The 17291-nt window shown below is 40.8% G+C and overlaps 1 protein-coding gene across 1 annotated transcript in view; it reads left to right on the top strand.

The window, feature by feature from the left end:
- Window positions 1-16397, top strand: part of MYLK (myosin light chain kinase) — a 220034-nt gene extending 203637 nt beyond the window's left edge. Inside the window, exons 27-32 of the mRNA XM_074593871.1 lie at window positions 946-1069; window positions 8741-8893; window positions 9925-10048; window positions 11277-11406; window positions 12275-12394; window positions 14254-16397. Of these exons, the coding sequence (XP_074449972.1) occupies window positions 946-1069; window positions 8741-8893; window positions 9925-10048; window positions 11277-11406; window positions 12275-12394; window positions 14254-14501 (899 nt within the window). The 3' untranslated portion in view covers window positions 14502-16397. The remainder of the gene's footprint in view (window positions 1-945; window positions 1070-8740; window positions 8894-9924; window positions 10049-11276; window positions 11407-12274; window positions 12395-14253) is intronic.
- Window positions 16398-17291: the final 894 nt, after the last annotated feature.

Below are 17291 nucleotides of genomic sequence, written 5' to 3'. Positions count from 1 at the left end.
CATCACTGTATTTTCCGGTAGAGCGATACTGGTGGGTCAGCACAGGAAAGATGAAGAGCGAGTTCATGCATCCCACAACCTGATTCTTTCAGTTCATATTGCTAGCAGCAGCTTCATCACAGATCATTTTAAAAGCATCCACAGCGTGTTTAAGCAGAGACAAATGTAGGACACCTGTGCCACAAGCCAGCTGAATAGAAGTTTAGGGTGGCAGCTGATGACTAAGCATTTGTGGTCCCCCTTCACCACTTTGGAGCTCCACAGGTATGCCTGGAGGCAAGCTTGGTTTTGAAAGCAGCCTGAAGCTGAGTTTTACTGACAAGGCTGTGATCTGCCAGGTGCACGTCATCGGCTTCTTTTCTTGTTTCACCACCAACCTGTGCCACTTCAAATTTCAGAGACATGCAACTGTGTATCAATTTTCTTTCCTGTTTAAACTACAAGAATTGTGTTGGATTAAAATAGTCATTTCTTATTGTTATCATTTTGTTGGTACTGTTCCTCTTTACAGTAGAATCCTTGAGCAGATAAATCAATCCTTGATAAATCTTTGATAATTTGTGAAAACTTCGACTTCTTTCTAACACTGGAATCCTGGAGTCCTCTTGTGCAGCTGCTGAAGTGATGGAAGCTCAAACACTTTAGTACTTCAGGACATCCAGGTCTGAATTGAACACTAAAAGTTCTCCTCTTTCTTAGACTTGGTCTTGTGGAAACTCCTTGCAATAGGAACCTTCTTATTGTGTGCCTTGTACAGTGCTGTGTGCTTGAGGATGCTTAATAATTCTTTATTGCTGTACATGTATCAGCTAAGAAAATAGCCATTCAGCCAATTTTTCTTCTGATAAGGATCTTTAACAAAACTGGTTTTCCTGTTACTGCAGAATAATTGTTTTTGGAAACTTGCATGTAACAGTTAATGGTTTTCTCTTTCATTCTTCACAGAAAATGCAGGTTCTCTGAAGGTTCTCTTTGGGACACCTGAGTTTGTGGCTCCCGAAGTTATAAACTATGAACCTATTGGATACGAAACAGATATGTGGAGCATAGGAGTTATCTGCTACATTTTGTGAGTACCCTTGCTATTCGTAACACAAATCCTGACGGTTGTTGAACATATGAAATTTTCATAGGAAACTTCTGAATTTTTCTCCAATTTTCAGCCCTTTTGTATTCTGATTAGCAGCTCCAGCGTGTTTAATAAAAATTCTCTGTTCTCTGAAGGCTGTAACTGGTAAACTGCAGAACTAGCAATTGTGGAAATTCAGCCATTTAGTGCTGTACATCTTACACCATAAACCAGCAACGCTTCATCTCATTTAAAAAGACAATGTGACAGTATTTTATTATTAACTTTAAACTATTTTTCCTTCCCAGATATTAAAGAGATATGTTTGGGCATGCACGAATAATTGAAATTTCCATTCTTTTATTCACAAGAAAGAAATGTTTTGTGAAATTTTGAGGCCTTCTTATTCAGATTGTATCCCAGCATGACCATATCTGTTCACAGTGAACTTTAATGTATTATTAAGCACAAACCACTGAATAAATACATTTTATAAGCAGCATGGATCAAGCTCATGGAAATATTTTAGAGGATGTTTGGCTTCAGCTCTCGGTTACGTATTTTGGTATTTGATTTGATCTTTATATGTGATTTGATAACACGCAATTATGAACTTCAGTGGGTCTAGAGAAACGTATATGGAAATAGGATCTCCATGCCTAGAACAGCAAGTGATCTTCCAACTGTGACTTTACACTTTTGATGCCATATAAACAAACGAAAAGAGAAGTTCAGTTTGGAGCATGGTTCTTTCTCCCTTGCTCCAGTTTCAATAGTAAGTAAATGGCAGATCTGCTTTGCTTCGTTCTTTTAAAAGGCTTCTCTCAATACCTTACTTCCTTTTTTAAGAGCCCTCTCCTCCCTGGCTGCGCTCTTCCTTGACACCTGGCAATGCACAGTTGTAGGCCTCCTCTTTACTCAGTCTCCCTGTAATTCTGCTTGCCTTGTCAGCCTGTCCTTGTTCTCTTATTCTTCTCATTTACAATCTAAGCAACACCATTTTCTTTCTTGTCCTGTGCAAAAGCTACTACATCAACTCTCTTACTCCCAGCAAAGATTGAATATTTCTGTTATCTTCCGTTTCTTACGTGAAGTGTGCTACACTCTTCAAGGTCACTTTGCTCTGCCAGTTTATTTAAAGGACCTTTATTTTCCATTCATTTCCAGCATTTCTTTCTAGATCTTGAAAGCTCATTTGGATCATCCTGTAGTTCAAATAATGTAGACCACACATGCAGTACTCGGATGACAAACTCATTTATTTCTCTAGCTTTTGAGGCCTCCTGAGTTACAGAGCACTGAAGAGCGGTATGGAGATCCCAGACTGCCTCCACAGGCAATGGAAAACCCAACAGCTCCATCAATGCTGCATTGCCCCCTAGAGGCCTCTCATGCGTTAAGGAACAAAACGTTAACCACAGCGTGACGCGCACATTTTGGGGGGTTTAACGTCTTTTGCTGTCATTTGTTATCAAAGTATATGTGAGGTTTTGTGTGTTTGCAGTGTAAGCAGTGACATGTCAGACAACCGAGGCAAAAATCGGTGACGGCAGTTGTGTGTGCTGCAAAGGCACCCAACCAGGGGTGCTGCTCCAATACGGTATGTGCTGGAGAACACCGTCATCGTCTAAGTAGACAAGGCAAAGGGAGCAGGTGAAAGAGATGGAAAAAAGGTGAAATGTCTTGCCAAAGACCAGTCTGCCGGCAGTGGCAGAACTGCTTCTACCCAGTTTCTCTGTGCCACCAGAAGCAAGATATTTGCATGCTGTAATGTTCAGCTGATGGGATTGGGGTGGTGTTACACTTGATTCGGATGACCCGACATGCCTTGTGAAATATATTATGAAATTACTTGTTTGCTAAGATGTCTTTAAGCTCATTTAACTCCTTGTGAGGGGAAAATTACATTACGCAAACGCAACAAAAATCTTCCTTTTTTGATGCACAGCTATTGCCACAATAATGATTAACAGTAAGAATCAGCTTTTGTCTTTCTTGCGATAAGAATAAAGTAATAGAAGTTAGGGAAGACCTGTGAGTCATTGCTCAAACTTTCCCTCTCCACCCGAGAGTGACAGACTCCCAATCTGCCTTCACTTCCTTAAAGCCCGGCTATTTTTGCAGACTCACAACTCTGAGCCATTATCCAAAATGGACCATCACATCATCGTTACAGAATGCAAATAAAAGTCATTGAGAACTGCATCTCTCTTTAGTTGTAACGCTGCTTTCCTGTTTTGATTGTAAGCTCAGAACTGCCAAATCTCATGCACAGAGTATAAGACTCACTCGTTTGGTGTCTCACATACCGTCATTGTGCTTGTAACTCAGCATTTGCATCCCCTCTACCCTGACATGGTGAGTGGGGCCGTGAAGGAAGAGGTGAGCTCTGCAGCAGCACTGGGCTTGAGGACAGGTCTGCCACAGGCAGCCGATGGCCCAAAGCTGCTGTGTCCATCCTATGTCCTAAGTGAAGCAGCAGGGAGCATGCTATTGCATGACTCTCGCTATTGCAAAACGTCTCTCCTAGCCTTCTGTTATGCAGGTGTAAGGACAGATATCGCGCTCTCCATTGGGATGCTGCATCTGTCTTCCTTATGGCATGACTGACCTAATTCCATCCTATGGCTCATGCGTTCCCTTTTCACATTTCATAGCTACACATTAAATCCTTTTAATCTTTCTGGATAACTTATTCAGTTCTGTCTCTTCAACAGTCTTTGTTCTTCCTTAAATTTCCCTGTTTGTATTCTCCACCTCATGTTTTTTATCTTCCACTTTTATCTTGTTCTCTCTCCTGTTCTGCATCACTGTACTGTCCCACATACTTAAGTTGATCTATTGCCTTTGAAGTAACAGGCCACAAATATTATAGCTTGTGTATATCATCTCCATTTATGTCTATTTCAGTGTTTCTTTCTGCGTTTGCAATAATCTTTATCTAATGAAAGTTAAACATCCTGAATTCTTTCCAGCTCTTTCTGACCCATTTATTTTTTGGGCATTGCTGAAATTGTTTTTGTGGGTTTTTTTTCTGGTTATTTTCTGATGATCCATTTGGATAGTAAGTGCTTCCAATATTTATTAATCTGAAACAGTCTCTAAATTCTATTTTTATTTCAAACCAAATTTCAGTCTAAGATTTCAGCGCTGCATGTACGTACATTGAACATGGGTAGCCCTTTTCCTTCTGCCGCCACAGGATCTGACTAGTTTCAGTGAGGAACTGGCTGTGGCTGATTCAAACTTCTGCTTGCTCTCCGTCAGTTCTTCTTGCTTTATCAGTGCCAGGCAGTGTATATCTTTTCAGAGTAGTTGATCTCTGTCAATTAATAATTTTTAATACGCTATGTCTTAGGCCGCTTTTTAATACATTTTATCTTGCTGTACACTCTTCCTTCAGCACCTTCCTAATAACACACACCCTGATTCTTCAAACATTCCCTTTCCTTTTTATCTATTGCGTTATTCATCACTGCCATTATTCCTCCCTTCTTTGGCCATCTGGGTTGGTTGGAAGATCTTTTGGCATCATTCATCTTTTGGGTCTGCTGACTTGGGACTTTCATAAGGCAAGACACGCTGCTGGTTTACACTTGGCTCCATGTCGTATGAAAAATTTAAGCCTCCTTAATATAAAGATGAGAGAGCACTCCTTGTTATTTCAGTAAAGCAAGTTAGGAGAGCTTTAGTGTCATGACTGTACTGCTCAAAAGAAAATGAATTATTTGTTCAGTGGCAGTGGAAAATTGTGATTCCTCATTAATCCACTGGGCACGTAAAGCAAGAATGAGAACAGAGTAACACCCGTGCTTCAGCATTGAGCTGTCTTCCTGTGGGGGGGTTTCAGTGCTCTGTTTCTTCTGGGAGACAACCAGCGTGGGATTCAGTCAGCCTTCAGCTAAAGAAAAGTTGGTTTTGGCCGGTGGATGCGTGTCCCCCCCAAATGGGCTGAGATGATGTATTTGTTTTATTTCACTTGTAAAAGAACTAAATTACTACATGATCTCCAGGGTGCAGGCATTATCATGTGCTTATTTGACATGACCTGCACAGGTTTATCAGAAGCAGATAGTACTCTTCCCATTGAAATCTGTTCCTTTTTTTCACTGCTAATGCAAGGGGAAGACTGTAAGGAGGAGCTCAGTGTTGTCCACCCAAATCAGGTGCTGCTGCAAACGCTGCTTGCAGAGAAATGCTCAGCCTCTGACTTTTTGAGACGTGCAACAAATTTATCTTTCCTGGATTAGTGGCAGTCTTAATGCAAAGATTTCCAGGTGAAATGCTATCCCGTTTGTTGCAGAGGCAGTGACACTGGCAACCACGTTGGACCCTTTTGAGCTGAACTTTTCTAAATCTGCACTCCGAGCTTTGTTAGAACAGGCCAATAAATGTTAAGGAACTTCCAGAGGATAAAATATCTTTCTTCTTTATTTAGAAGTGGAAACTGTGAAAGATTTTCTAAACAAATGGTTCTTAACATGCCAGGAAGATGCCTTCTTAAGTAGCTGGAAAAATGTTTTCAGTAAACAACTTGCTGCTTGTCTAATAGTAACTTTGCAGTGTAAGCTCACTATTAATTTTCTGGAGCGGTAGCTCATCTTTATCACTTCGCTTCAGCATTCCAAAAAGAAATTGTTTCCGTAATCTGTCAAAAGAGTTGCTGGGCCATTATTACTTTAAATGGCTATTAGGAAACGAACAGACAAAACTTAGGTCAGTGAAATTGGTGCTAAAGATAAGAATTTCAAGTTATAATCTGCATTAGTTGCTGGATTTTGTTTTCTGACTACAGGCAAGGGGCTAGTTCTCCTTACAAGTATTTCCATGACAAGGCAACCGATTCACAGTATAAAACTGTGGTAGAAAAAGAAAACTATTTTACCCTTATAAGTTTGCCACAGCGCATTCAGAAATATGAAAATAGGTTCATTGAAACATTGGAATGGGTACTGTTACACTGGGGTTTGGAAATGACAAAGTGAGGGGTTTGGAAATGACAAAGTGAGCAGAGGCTCAACTGATACCTGTCTGGTAATTTACCAAATGCATGGAATGGGTCGATCCTAACACAACATTTAAGATTTTATCCAGTAATTCCATCATGCAATTCTTAAAAAAAAAAATAAAAATAAATAAAGCCAGCCAAAACAACCCAAGGGTTTTTTTCGTCTCTAATCTCCTTCTGTTTAGCCTCATCCCTCAAAAGCTGGGTGTGACATGCAGTATGGCTCTGCCCAGAGAGCTAAATGTCTTTATAAGCACTGACTCCAGGGGCAGCAGGGAGCGGTGGTGTTTCCACATGAAGCGATGGCTCCGTATCCGTAGCAGTCTCTTTAGCATGAAAATGATCTCTCAATACTGCAGCTTTAATCTCTGGACATAGGCCAAAATATTATCTAACTTAGCACAAGAACTGCACAATACTATTTGTGGTAATACTATGCAGAGGTCACCTTTGCAAACTTCGATCAAATATTGAAGGGAGATGGGATTGTTATTGCTCTGACTGCCCAAGTCTGTCCTCTGGAAGCTTAACGGGGTGAAGAAAAGATGTGCATCTCCTATATATTGGCAGTGAGCTAAAGAAATACTTCACAGACCCTTCATTCGTATAAATGCCTTTTTAGCAGCTGCTGAATTGGCTGATAGATTCTTGTACTTACTACATAGTCAAAAAAGAGGCAACTTAGCAATCAGTGTCTGGAACCCGAAGTTTAGACCTGCAGCCTGGATGAGATTTTTTTTCCCTTTCTAAAACATTATAGAGAACGATGACGTTGTCATAAATAGGAAAATGCTTAAATATTGAAGTGGAGATTGATTTAAGGCCCTGCAGGATGCTTTGTGGATTCCAGGACAGAGATTTTACTTCAATTTACTGGGCCATGATGGCTGATGTGCACGAGGCAGAACGGTCTCTCACTGCGCAGCAGCGGTGCCAGCTCTCCAGTGCTAGCAGGCACAAACCTTGTCTCTTCACTAAAGTAAGCCTCAAAGACAGAGAACAGTCATGGTAAAGTTGGTTTGCGTGGGCATTTTTTGGTATGTTAATCTTTCAGCTTCCTGTAACTCACACCTATTATATGTTCACAAATGGGTTTATGCCACCTTATACAGTTATAAAGTCATGCTTCACTGTTGCATTTGAATGTACCCCATCTGATGGAACATGAGACAGCAAATGCTTTCTGTTCTGATTTACCTCCTTCTGCCTGAGAAGAAAGAAACCTTTTATCTTCATCTCGTGTATTATTACTAGGAAGTTTCTGAAGTATACACATAAGATTCTAGACTCTGCTGTACTGCACACAACTTCCAGAAATGGTAAAAGATTTAGTATCTGCTTTGTCTGACGCTTCAATGTGTGTGTGTTTCTGCTTTCCTTATAGAAGTAAAATCCTTAGGAACAAATTCCAAATCAGATTTTGAATGTAATTAGTGACAAAAGAGTAGCAAAATAACTTTGGAGGAGGAGATTATACTAATATTATTCATTTAGTACCTCACTTTGTTTGATACCGGTTTCTTTTTCTACCAATCTGTTCTGTGATACTCAGTAGCATCATGATATTTTTCTATACAGCATTTTCAGAACCCTAGTAAGTTCCACTTATTTTTCCGTGTTTCAAATACATGTACTCCTGTTGAAATGTGACTGGCTGTTGTAACTGGTTAACATGATTGTACCGAGAAAGCAAATTAAGTCTGTAAAATTTAATAAAGAATAGGTTATTATGTAAATTGCATGCCAGAAGAAGACCTGGAAAACGGAATAACTTGGAGTTCTAAAGAATAAGCAACCTTTCATAAGCAATCTGTCCATTTTTACTGAAAGGGTGATATATACAGGAATCAAAAGTATCTGGATGCACAAAGGTACAGTATAATAAAGGACAACGCTCAACTGGAGAAAGATACTCTGCAAAAATGACATCGTGATGTTCTGTAATTGCCTTTCACTGGCAATTTATCAGTTATATTGCGTAAAAAGCCTCGGAAGCTCAACTTCGGTTATAAAAGAGTATTATTTCCATTTCATGCATCATCATGACTGATTGAGAACATAAAGACCTAATTACTTTTGGATGCATCTGCATAACTCTGCAGCCTGCAGTGATGTTTTATCTGGCTATATAATTCAGGGTGGTTTTGTTTACAAAATAGCCCCGTGGATTTCATGATGCATCTTTCTTCTTGGGCTCTCTCTGCAGGAGTAAGTGGAATAAAATGTACAAAAGAGCTTGTTCGACGGTAAAGGCAGGAAAGTCACTCTGAAAGCACCAGGAAAAAAAAAAAAAAGCTCTTCAGCTGAATTTGGTGTGAAAATTGCGGTATTATTTATGCAGAACTAGACGAGTCATTTAACAAACTAGTATGCTCCACTTGCTCCACTTTCACCTAATGCTAGTTCTCTCCTCAAAAACGTCTTGGGAAAAGAGAAAGAAACAGCAAAAAATTCCCTTTCAGTTTTGCAGTCAAAAGTCTCGTTTCCTTCCCACAAGGCTATCTGTAGTTAGCTCCGAGTCCTTTTTTTTTTCTTAAAGGCGGCTTTTACTGATAAAGATCTGCAGAGCATAGGAGATGTCACACACGATTTTAATTTGCTCCTCGGGTAATTTGCAAATTGACGCTGTTTGTTTTGTGTCTGTCTGTCTCTTCCATCCCCAGGGTCAGCGGACTTTCTCCTTTCATGGGAGACAACGACAACGAAACCCTAGCCAATGTCACCTCAGCAACGTGGGACTTCGACGATGAGGCTTTTGATGAAATCTCCGATGATGCCAAGGACTTTATCAGCAATCTACTAAAGAAAGATATGAAGTAAAGCTGTGGGACTTGATACACTTTCTATGTTTGCATTTAGCTGATACTTGTCATTCTTGTTTCCCCACCGTGAATCTCCGCGTTGATGCAGGCACCTCTGGCGATACTTTATAAGGAGCTGTGTGTGCCCGTCTGTCTCTGTGTGCAGCTCCCGTTTATTTTACGCGCAGGGCGCAGGTCTGAATGGAGCGCTTTCTTTGAATCGCCTGCTTGGTCTGCTTTTCCCTTCCCTCGGGCAAGATGCACCCTGAGGTTTTCTGTGACTACTCTTACCTTCGCTGTTGTGTGACACAGATTCCTGCATGACATGTTCTGTCTTGATCTGAACGGGTTGCAATTTTGCCAGATTTATTTCCATGTGTTGCTTTTAAGTGCGGTACCTCTGAGTAGGCAGCTTTCCTACAAATGTAGTAATTGGTCAAGAAAAAAAAAATACTAGTTGGAAGCCCTGTTTACAGCAGACTCTGAAGAAACCAAGGAAAGAAAATGTACTTCTTCCAGTGAGTTTGCAGTTGGATGGATGGAGAACAAAGGGTTATTTATCTGTGTACGATAAACAAAGCGAAGAATGGGTGTGGCTTGATTACAGATTTGGACGTTTCTGTTTTGTTAAATGTTCCGTGCTGCAGGAAGGAGGAGATTAAGTGGTGGGAAAGGGGAAATCTCTGCAAGTGAAGGAAAGGAGAGCTGGGAGAGGGTTCTGCCAGCATGAGGTAGCTGAATCACTGCCATTGTGGCTCTGCTGTATGTGTTCCGTGCCTAAAACATATGGCTTTACATGCTTTGTTTTATAATGTTTTATTAACACTTAAAAATGCACAGTTTTCTCACAAAAAGCCCTACAGAAATTGTGAAAGTGAGCTTAAGAAGTAAGTACAGCTGGGAAAACAGTGCCATGTGATGTATGTCGATAAATTTAGAAAACAGAAAAATCAGCTCTCAGAAAAGAGCGCACAAAATAATGTTAAAGCAGGTAGGTTCAACTATCGTTAATGGCAACGCTGACTAATCTTTTTATATAAAAACAGGAGTCGCTTAAATTGTACTCAATGTCTTCAGCATCCTTGGCTGCAAAAAGACACCAAAAACATGGAAGCCAAAAAACTTTCCAAAGATAGGATGAAGAAATATATGGCCAGAAGAAAATGGCAGGTAATGAAGAGGACATAGAATTGGGCTAGTTACTCTAATAAGTCTCTTTATTTCTAAGGTTTATGATTCTGAGAAACACATCATGCCAGGTGGTTTCTGCTGCTGGTGAAAACTCCAGTGTGGCCAGAGCATGAATGCGGTAAAGCAGGTTTGGTTCCTACGGGTGTGCAGTAGGAGAGTGCACGTCTGCCTATATATATATATGTATATAAAAAACACGTGGTGATTCCATTTCAGGTTACTAAAAGGCATATGAGTTCAAGTACGGTTTTTCGTATTCTTTTGGGGGTATGCCCATCTCTCCTGCCCGCCCTCTCCATGCCTCTGAGGGCTGGGGGATTATGTTATCCTTAACAAACCTGAACAGCTAGGGAAAAGCTTTTCCACCTGGCCTCTCTAAAGAGACCTCATTTTGTGGTAGTTTCATTCTCCTAAACCAGCAGTTCTGTCCTGTTGGAGCACCACGCTTCTCATGGATTCAGTCAGATTGGTTTAATAATTTTCTTTGATGTATTTGGTCTCCATGTCTTCTTTTTTCTTAATGCTGGAACTGTCGTAGCAGGTCCGTCTGTGCTGTTCTGATAGCTAGGGGAGTCGATGTAATAAAATCCTGCATTCAGCCTTATCAGTAGCCTACAACATATTCTTTTACGTAAATCTACCTTATATTTCCTCTTATGTTCTACTGTACATGTTTCTTAGAGCTCATGCAAGCTGTACAAGTGTCCGTACTAGAGGCAACGTAGTTTGAGCATATTTTAGTATCCTGGCGGTCGACTCTCAAGCCTGTCAGAGGTTTGCTTCCATCATGCAGATGGTACTTTCTCATTCATTTCGTATTAGCTGGTTATTCATCCTTGGTGAAACTCAGTCCAGCCCATATGGCGTTCGAGGGAGCCGTCCGCCACCAGAGTTAAGTTCCAGTTAAACAGGACGTAGCTTTTTCGCCGGCCCTCCTCTCACACAGTGCTTTTTATCCGCAGCTAACAGAGACATTCATTTAGGTATGAGTTCATCAGGGGAAGTTTATATCTGCAACTAAATTTGGTAATTCAGACCAGCCTGCTCTGTCTCTGCTAAAACAACAGAGCTATATATAAGCAGTTTGTCCAACAATTCCAGTGTGGTTTGCAGAGATCCCAGATAATTTGTCCGAAGCACGATTGTTACAGAAAATCACATGCCTTTTGGATTGGATTGATCAGAAGCCTTTTATGTTATGTCTTAGAAAACAGGCCATGCTGTCCGAGCAATAGGAAGGCTGTCGTCCATGGCAATGATTTCTGGTATGAGTGGGAGGAAGGCCTCTGGGAGCTCGCCTACCAGCCCTATAAATGCAGACAAAGTAGAGAACGAAGGTAAGGAATTTTGCTGCACCGTATTTTTACCTCTCTCTGTCTCTACTAAAACTTCTAGCAAAATTCTAGAGACCAGTTGATAAGTTGGTTACTCCTGCTCTCTCTCTCGGTTTTTCTTTTTTTTTTTTAAAGAAATCTATCAAAAAATCATTGTTCTCCTATTGTTCTGCTACTCAAAATGCCCCAGTATAAGGATGGGCAGTAAACTCTTCTCTTTTTAAAGCCAAAGAATTAAGGCAGATTTGTCAGCTGCACTTTCTATCGGTTTGGGAATGCATGTTTATACAAAGATTACAGTGATGCATTGCCTTCTCATGCAATCCAGCAGGCAATAAATTATTAACTCTTGCTGTAACCGAGACATGTACTCTGCATTAACTGTGCTCCTCACACAGGGGCATTTAAGAGCAAAAATAATGTGTTGACAGTATTTCCCTCCGTCCCCATTTGAAATGTGGATTTGTGGTGTGTGACAATCAGGGGTGCAGATGTTTGACACTTTTGAAAATCAGGAAAGCAGTTTTGACAGATCCAGATGGGCTGCGGGCCTGATACAAGTTGAACTGGTTTACCCCTCTGACTAGCAAAAGTCCAGGTTCAGTTCGAAACAAATTCAAGGGAAAAATAAAGATGATTTGTAGCGTGAAGGCCTGCACGTTAATTTCATTCTATTTATGGTCTGAATCTTTGTCCAGCTGCAAAGGCTTGGCACAAAACTAAGCAGCTACCGTCCTCACTGTCCCACTAGCCTCACAGAGTTAAATGAAATAAAAGATGCTTTCACTACCATCTGGTAATTAAAAATTAAAATGCATCTTTTGAGAACACGCCCTGTAAAATAATTAACTATCTCTTCGCTCTCCTCCAGATGCTTTCCTTGAAGAAGTGGCTGAAGAAAAGCCCCATGTAAAGCCATATTTTACTAAAACAATCCTTGACATAGAGGTTGTGGAAGGAAGTGCTGCTAGATTTGACTGCAAAATTGAAGGTACTTTGAATTAGCCTGTCTCTTTCTTTCTTTCCTTCCTTCCTTGCCAGCTTTCTGCGCTGTGCTCTTGTTTAACAACTTCTTTTTTTTCCCCCTGTGTTATTGTTGAGTTGGTGCCATTTTGCTTTACCAATATCTGCATGTCACAGCACGAATGTGTTGCGATAACAGAGATTATCTGGAGCTGCACGGGCTTGTTCTGTGCTTGCCATAGAACAGAAGTCTCCAAAAGTCAATGTGTGAATCACTAGTTCAGAATAGCAAGTGCAAACAGTAAGATGTTTTCTGAGGGTAGAAACAGTAAAAACAAGACACGATGTAGTACCACAAACTGCAAGAATAAGAGACTGCTAACCTGAAACAAAGAATAAGTAGGAAGTCACTTGTCTGAAATGACAGATAAGTTTCAGGTGACTTCAGAATAACTTTGAGGCATACATACATTGTATTAAAGGCAAAGAAGCCCCTAACAATGTATTTGCATGAGAAGTAACGATAATATCATTGTAGTGGTTACAAAAGCCACATCTAGAAAATACTGTATTGTTACTTTTCTTTTTAACTTATGAGTTCAAGAAAGAAAACTCAAACTGGAATATGCAGATAGGAAGAATAAGTTTATGAGAAAGCATTTAAGGAGCTTGGGCTTGGTCAGTCTAACAGTCTGCAGGCCAAGACCACGATCACTTCTATTGCAATGAGATCGAACCTTCTGTATCATGGCTGTTGATGAAACCTAGAAATCAGGAAGAGAAGAGCTGTTAAAATGGATAGAGTTGGTACTATACTGCATGTGTTTAAGTTAGACAACTTTGATTCTTAAAACGAGGTTCAGAAACTGCCTCACTGACATTCTGCTTGTTTGTTTCTGTGCTCCTAATCTCTTTCACTGCCTGTGTTTCCTACCTCACAGCGGGGATGTGAGGATGGATTATTGTTGCTGATGGATGCTCAGCGTGAGGGGTATGTGCATAAGTACTGCATGGAATAAAATAGATGGATGTACCACAGCTGATGTTCTAAACTTTCCAGTGTATCTCTGTAATGTTCGTTGCGTATTAGGGATTCCTGAACTTTATTTCTGCCCAGTGGGAAGTCATCCTCCCGTCACAGTCCAGAACTTGGCTGAGGCAAAAAGCCTTCAATTTGCTATGTCAGCCAAGAGTACTGTATAAGGGATTGTTCTCCAGCTTGCATTGTACAGCCCTGCCCTGGGTGCTTCGAGTACAGCACAGCCATTTGTTTCACACAAGGCTCCAGAACTCCTGTTGAGATGCAGAATCAAAATGCTTTTCTTAGACTCCCTCACTTATCCCGACAAACACGAATAGGAAACGGGAGTGCCACAGTCACCGTGCAGGACAGGCTGGTGCGTAAGGGACAGATTAGGAGGAGGGAAATTCAGAATAGCCACAACAAAGCAACCTGAGGAGGATATCAAATTGTAGTTGTAGCCCAAAGCACCTTACCCTTGAAATTCGAAATCTCAGTGTTGGGAACTGTGGTTTCCACAAAAGCTGCAGCATAAGGTAAGCCTCAAATACGCTATTAAGAGTCCCCCACCGGCTGATGTCCGAGACACACAAAAGGTGTCTGCAGTCACTGCTAATGTACTAGAAAGCAGAATCTAGGGAGTACCTCAGTGCTAACTTTCAGTCTTTTGCTATTCATAATAAAGTTGTTTCAGGTAAATGTGAAGTAAAAAAGCATCTACGTTTATTTTAAATAGAATTCAATTAAATATTTGCATATCAACATGTTGGCGTGTCCATACGCAGACGTGGAATGAAAGTTTAGAGGAATTACAGATTAGTTAATACTTGTTCATTGCAGTTGCTGTTCTCTCTCCACTCTTGCAGGCTATCCTGACCCTGAGGTAATGTGGTACAAAGATGATCAGCCTGTCAAGGAGTCCCGTCACTTCCAGATAGATTACGATGAGGAGGGGAACTGTTCTTTGACTATTTCTGAAGTATGTGGGGACGATGATGCCAAATACACCTGCAAAGCTGTTAACAGCCTTGGAGAAGCCACGTGCACCGCAGAACTCCTTGTGGAAACAATGGGAAAAGAAGGAGAAGACGAAGATGAGGAGGAGGAAGAATGAAACAAGGCTCAAAGGAAAAAAAATTGAAAAAAGTATATTTAAAGACTCTCCTTATAAGGCTCAGAAAAACAAGTTATCAAAAGCACCTTGTGTGATACGTAGGTCTTTGGGGGGTTGTTTTTTCAGCATGATCAGTTGACACCTGTTTGCTTTATGTATGGGCATTAATTCAAATCAGCAGGCAATTTTAAGTTGCTCGCATGATTGGATTTACTTTAAGAAAATTATCAACTAAGTTGCCCAGTTTATTGTTATAATCAAATGTATGGAAAACAATTCTACAGTTACATTCTGAACATCTTAAAGAAAAACAGTCTATTCGCTGAGCTCATTGCTCTATTCCATCACTTTCCTGCAGCTAAGTTGGCACTCCAAGGTCTACTTTGCAAGGAACCGTTTGCCAGACACACAGTGAATCTCCCCAGTCCTAAGGAAGAGGCTGCTCCCCGAGCAGTACCTTCTATAAGGGAAGGTCTGACACAGCCGGCATTGCGATTTGTGTGTTGGTATGGTTCGTTTTTCATTTGTTTTAAACAGAATTTCACAGTCCTAACTTAAAACTACTGCCCTTTCTCAGTGCACTGTTAGTCCCGTTGTAATACTGGCTAAAGTTAAAGATCCAGGTGGTTTCCTGAGATACTTCTGATCTTGCTTTTAATCACCTTGTCACCTTTCCCTTATAGAACCTGTCACTTCAGCGCAGTTACAGCTGCCTACTTAAGAAACAGACTGAAAACACAAAGACTGAGAATATTTTCTGGTGTTCTGGTCAGTCTAATAATGACTTGCGATTCATGTATATGCTGCTGTGAAAAAAAAAGCAGGTTATTGCACAATCAGTGACTTCTATGTGCATGTGTGTGAATGGAATCCCAGGTTAGTTAAAGTTCTACTTGCATTTATTTGGCAATTGCAAAACAGATTTCAACTGATGATAAGCTGGAACTCCCACAGATTTTTGGAGTAGCCAAAAAGATAGTAGCCTGGATTACAAACTCCTTTATACTTAGCAGTTTCCAAAGAATCTTAACCTATATAGGACCTATTTCTACCTTATGAGCTTGACTGTCTTGTTTTTGTCTTGAACCTGCACCAGTAAGGCTGTTGCATTTTTTAAAAATGCAAAAAATCAAAACAAAACAAAAAAATCCAAGCCCCAGGTGTTTGTTTTTTCCTCAGAAATGGTTAATGCACTCAGATTTAGTAACTTTGCTTTCCTTTCACAGTATTGGCACTTTTTAATTTTTTTTTGTTGCTGTTCAGAGGTAATATCAGAGGCTGCAAGGTGATATGCATAATCCAAAACCAGTGTGTCTTATATCTGTGTATCATTCCAAAAGTGATTCTTTTTCTCTTCCACTTTTTGTGTGTAAAGTGCAACCATTTGCATTTCAAAGGTTACCTCTTTAAAAAAAAAACATTACCTTAAAACCTCACCATTAAGTAGTCAGTGTACTTTAATACAGGTGTGTACAATATCAGCCTTAGGTTGTTTGATATTACCTAGTTGTGTATGTGTTTCATATGATTTGCTCTTCTACATTCAAAGCTCAACTAATGTGGACGACACGATGGTTTTTAACTGCTTTACTCTTTGTTGCTAAGTTCAGATTGCCAGCATGTCTTTTCCTTTTGAATTGATAAAAACCTCTTGTTATACTAAACACAGTATTGCCACAATTCCTTATACAGAAAGGTTTTGAATCTGATTTAGAGCATACAGAGCTTTTCTCACGTTTTTTTTTTTAAATGTTTTAGGCAACAACGGGGTGTATTTTGTACCTTAATAAAAATATGCTAATGTTCTCCCAGTTTGTTAAACCATCAGAATTACAAAGATGAGAACGCTACGGCTGTAGTTACTCACAGTTCCTAAATAAATAATACCACAAAGCACGCTCCTTGTATACTCTATTGCAGGCGTCACTGTGTTCACGTTGGCTAAGTGTGGCAATAACAGCGGGCTCCTGTTCTGTCCCGAGAGCTGCTTGGCCCAAAAATGGATGAGGTGGCAACAGTGAAACCTCCTTGATCTTTGTGGTGCTGCTGGACTCCTCCTGCCCCACCAGCGCCCGTTACCACTGTGCAGAGGCTGCTCTGCCCGAGTGCCACCAGGCACAGCCCAGGGCTGACACTGGTTGCAACCGTGTGCTCTGCCGCACGTCTCCAGCCTCATCGCGTCCTTCACAGAAGCGTAAACGCGGACGGGGCACCATGACAGCTGTGGTTTTCTTTTACAGCTGAGAATTCCCTTACGGCAGGCAAGTGTATAGTTCAGAAAGACTGTAAGAGCAAGAGAAAAAAATTCAGGGAAGTCTAAATGTAGATGTGTACTTACACCAATGGTCCTAGAAAGTGTAAAGATGAAGATATTTAGCAAATATGCACGTGCTACCTGTATGCAGGCTTCTAACGTGCAGTTCAACACATGCAGAACCACACAGAAACTCCCCAAAATGAAGACTGTGAAACATCCTGCTTGTAGCAACAAGTTTCTTGAGCAAATCTTAAGCCCTTGACACAGTCGTCTTTGCAAGACATGCTCTGCTGTCCTGTGAATGTACCTAACTTTATCCACCGAGTGCCAGTTTCCGTTCAGGTAGGCACAGCCCTACGGCAGTAGAAGGTCCGGCTCTGATGGCCTGGTCTGTGGGCACAGCAAGGTCTGCGGGGACACGTACTAGGTATCAACACCCACAGACACAGTATTGGTGTTCCCGCACAGATCTTCCCTTCCCTCTTCTCCTTTACCAGTCCTTCAGTGTCCCACAGGCTATAAACTGCCTATTT

The sequence above is a fragment of the Larus michahellis genome, chromosome 7 (genome assembly GCF_964199755.1).
Source record: "Larus michahellis chromosome 7, bLarMic1.1, whole genome shotgun sequence".
In the NCBI taxonomy this organism is placed as follows: Eukaryota; Metazoa; Chordata; class Aves; order Charadriiformes; family Laridae; genus Larus; species Larus michahellis.
This window is presented reverse-complemented; position numbering and strand designations above follow the sequence as displayed.